Source organism: Eurytemora carolleeae, unplaced genomic scaffold (genome assembly GCF_000591075.1).
Source record: "Eurytemora carolleeae unplaced genomic scaffold, Eaff_2.0 scaffold244, whole genome shotgun sequence".
In the NCBI taxonomy this organism is placed as follows: Eukaryota; Metazoa; Arthropoda; class Copepoda; order Calanoida; family Temoridae; genus Eurytemora; species Eurytemora carolleeae.
Window position 1 is genome coordinate 337,441 of NW_019396165.1, and position 4,123 is coordinate 341,563.

At 29.2% G+C, this 4,123-nt stretch overlaps 1 protein-coding gene across 1 annotated transcript; it reads right to left on the reverse strand.

Moving 5' to 3' along the window:
* Positions 1-2,088: 2,088 nt before the first annotated feature.
* On the reverse strand, positions 2,089-3,513 carry LOC111696951 (uncharacterized; the record flags this gene model as incomplete). The annotated part of the gene is made up of 4 exons (XM_023466769.1): positions 2,089-2,553; positions 2,953-3,078; positions 3,194-3,284; positions 3,379-3,513. Coding segments are annotated over 4 exons (474 nt in total), but the record flags the coding sequence as incomplete, so codon positions are not given.
* Between the last annotated feature and the right edge of the window lie 610 nt (positions 3,514-4,123).

Below are 4,123 nucleotides of genomic sequence, written 5' to 3' on the forward strand. Positions count from 1 at the left end.
AATTGACTCCTAATTTAATAAAAGATAAATAAAATATTGATATTGAAATGAATAGGATTAAAAAAGAAGGATGTTACTACTGTATTTAAGATTTTTAGATAAATTGAATTTGCAATTAATATATTTCCATTTTTCTGTTAATATTGAATATTGAAGAAAGTATATTCTTGAATATTTCCCCCTGGGGAATTATTGAAGATAATAAAACAACAAAACAAGGTTGAAGAGATCAAGGGAAAGTTTTGAATAGGTCAGCATAATAAATTATAAACTAGACAATAGTAAAAGTTAAAATTTATGCGACTGGTACAAATTTGTGACCTCGATGCTGCTCTAGTTTTAATCTTATGCACAAGTTTGAAAAAAGCAATTTTATCTGGTTACATATCAGAAATTTAAAAAAAATGGATTTCTCAAATAGCTTTACAATAAGAGGATGTATTATTCAAATCATATATTTTAATCTTACGTGCATTTTACTTTAGTTTGACGTAATGAGCCCACAGACTAAAAAATCTTGTAGATATTGTAAACATGGTTAAAGAGTAAATTTAAATTGATTTAAACGTTAATGAATGACTTATCTTTTATTCAAAGTTCGAATCTCTAAGCAAAGACAAAAAAGTTTAATAATGAAAAAAATTCTGTTGAATTTAATAATCTAAGTTTGAAATATAAAAGGTTTTACAAATACACCATCAGATTGCAAAGTCTAGAAAATTTGAGTTTTAATTCCTTTACATTTATTTAGATGTTAATGAATGATTTATCTTCTATTCAAAGTTTGAATCTCTAATAAAAGACAAATAAGCATTACAAATTTAAAAAAGCCCTTTAAAAATGTGTCAATATTTCTCAAGATTGAAAAAATAAACAAATATTTTTTATTTTTACTACACACTTATATAATATGAATTTCAACTTGAAAAATTTCATAAATCAGCTGGCCTTGAAAAATTTGCCTACGAATTAATTCAAAGAAATTTTATATTTCAAAATATGGTACAATAGTCTGGATCCAAACTAACGATTAGCCATTTCAAACATTTTTTATCTATATTCATCAAATTTAAAATACTACATTCAAAAAATTATTCATAACTTTTCTATGCATATTTAAGCATTCTTCGTATTAATAGATATTAAGACGGGTTGACAAGGATATCACTGTTAAAGAGATTGTTCACCTATTTCTAGATACTTATAATACCATAATTCTCGAAAAAGAAGTGAGTTTTTGCCACAAACTCAAATTTTTTAATCCTTGTATCTTTGCAAACTGATGGTGTAAAGCTTTGATATTTCGAACTTAAATTATTTGGTCAATCATAATTCATAGTTTGAAATATCAAAGGTCTACGCCATTGTGTTGCAAAGATATAGGGAACAGAAAATCAGAGTTTTTGGCTAAAACTCAGTTCCTGTAGAAAAAATCCCTTTACTTTTTTTCTAAACATACGTTGTTTTTATTTTTTAGATTTACAATTATACATGTAAACAATGCTTAAATCAAAAACTTTAAATCGGCAATGTCAGAATGCCAAAATAAAGAAGAAAACATTTTTGTGAAAGAATGCTTAAAGCGCATTGAAACGGATTGGAATACAGGACATTTAAAATTTTCAGAGGTGTTAGGTATTTTCCCAAAGGCATTTTCCCAAGGGTGACTTCCAAATGACAATTTGCCAAGTGGCAATTTCCAAATTGTGGAATTTCCTAATCGCCAACTTCTAAAAGGTTAGTTTATGCCTTCTGATGCACCTCAGGCTGCAATAGGAGCCGAGCGGTGGCTAGGATGGTATAGCTTTGGAAACTTACATCTTTTCAGAGGTATGTAACAATTTTAATATATTTTATACAATAAAAAGTATATATTTTCTAACAAGTAGATATAGTGCACTGAAAGTATAAAAAATTCATTAAAGGAATCGAGTTTTTGCCACAAATCCCAATTTTATAATACCTTAATCTCAATAACCAGATGATGCATACCTTTGATATTTCAAACTTACATTGTTTGATCCACCTTAAATCATAGTTTGAAATATCTACGGTCTACGACATTTGGTTTTAAAGAAATTGGGATTTAAAAATTCGAGTTTGTGGCGGCAAAGACTCAATTCCTTTATTTTAAACCTGAATTTTTTTAATACGCATTTGACATACAAACTTGAACATTCCTGGCCATCAGGAACATCTTTTAGTGGTGATTCTCGTTAAAATTATTGGTATTTTGAAACATGGTAAACAATCCTTTTGGTCCTTAATATTGAATCCTTTGCTTTTTAAAGTAAAAGATGAAGAATTTCCCTCAGTTAGGAAAAGCTTTATAAAGGTTATAGGTAAAAATGACGTCCGGAAGATCCAGAAAATGATGGGATGGGGGACCTTGTTGGATTTCTTGATTCTTGAAGGAATGGAAATGAAACATTCAATTGTTTGCTTTGAAACAGAAAGATCTACAAAAAAAATCGAAAATCAGAAGAAGAAAAAAGATTGGAATGGAAAGATAAAGTAGTCTAGCTCCGTTCCGAACATGCATTCTCATCTCTCCTAAACAAAGGACTTTGAATTAAATAAGAAAATTAAAAATTGTAAAAAGCATTTTATTATTTTTTTTAGCTAATTTACAAATGCATTTTTTATACCCTGAAACTTATCAAATTGACAAAATGTGGAAAATTTTTTTATGCTTTGACAAATATTTTCCTCTAACGAGCTGATCACTTTCCTAAACTGTAACTTTCCTTTGTCTATATATTTGCTACTAATGGTGTAAATCTTCGATATATAATCTAACATTGTCCGACATCAGGAAGCGAAGATACACGTCTAAGATAAGAGTTGGAGGCAAAACAACGATGTTCTGATTAAAGACTTCAATGAAATAACTTTTTTTTATTAATATATCAAAGACATTTTTATCGAAAATAATCATAAGAAATTCCTTACCATCTGAGACATATACCGTAACCATCCCTTTTTCAGCGTTTGCGCTTCCACAAGTATAGTTTCCACCATCCTCCAGTAGGGCACTGCTGATCAATAACCGAGTACTGGTCTTCTTAGTTCTACTCCCTTCATTATAACAAGAAGTCAGGTTAATTCTTCATTTCGTTTCAAAACATAAATGGAAGAAAACCAAATGAAAAGTGTAATGAATATTTCAATTTAAAGTTGATAATATTTTTACCTGAATCGAATGATACTTTTGTTCGTCTTGTATCATAAGAAATAATCTTATTATTGTGATACCAGAAAACAAACTGCGGTGGCTCCAAGGTCTACGTGGATTTCAAATTATTGATATTTTTATATTGTGGGACATAAGAAAACAGACTGTGCACTATCATGTTTTTAACAGTTAAAAAATCTTACATCTTCTATAATGCAGACGAGAGATATTGCTGTCCCAGTTTGAGCATAGTATTCTTCACTGCCTAGTATATAAGCGCGGGGAACTATAACCTTCAGATTATAGAAATGTGATATACTCCCCTTAGACGTGGAAACCTAAAACAAAATTTGAAAATTTAAATAAGATTCCAGTATTTCGAAATAATGTTTCTTCATAACTAATCTAGGTTGTTAGGAAAATTGTAATTAAGCATAATGTTTTTCTACATAAATCTGTTCTTTGATCTATCTTATTTCATACAAGAATAACGGATTCTAAGAACTGAAGAAAAAACGCAAACTTTTATAGAAATCTTGAAAAGATGAGACTCCGTGATGCTTTACTTGATTTCGCAACTTAAATATAAAGGATAGAGGGGGAAAGTTTCTCAGATTGTCATGTGTTCTGATTAAAAAATATCACTGAAATTAACCTTAAAGAAACTAAATCTGCAAAAATATTAAACAAAGAATAATCAGTATTTATCTTGTGAATTATGAGACGTTTAAATGCGAAAAACCTAGTTGTATATCGTGTGAATAAATTTTATATAAAAAACTAAAATAACTGAAACTTTATTAGCTTATTTCTGTTCCTATATCTACCATCCTTGACCTTAACACCCTGTATCTTAATTTATCTCTACATTAAAATCCCTCTGATCTCACCCTGCCACAGATCACCTGACAATCTCCTTCCTTCCAATCAACTCCTTACCTATCCAAA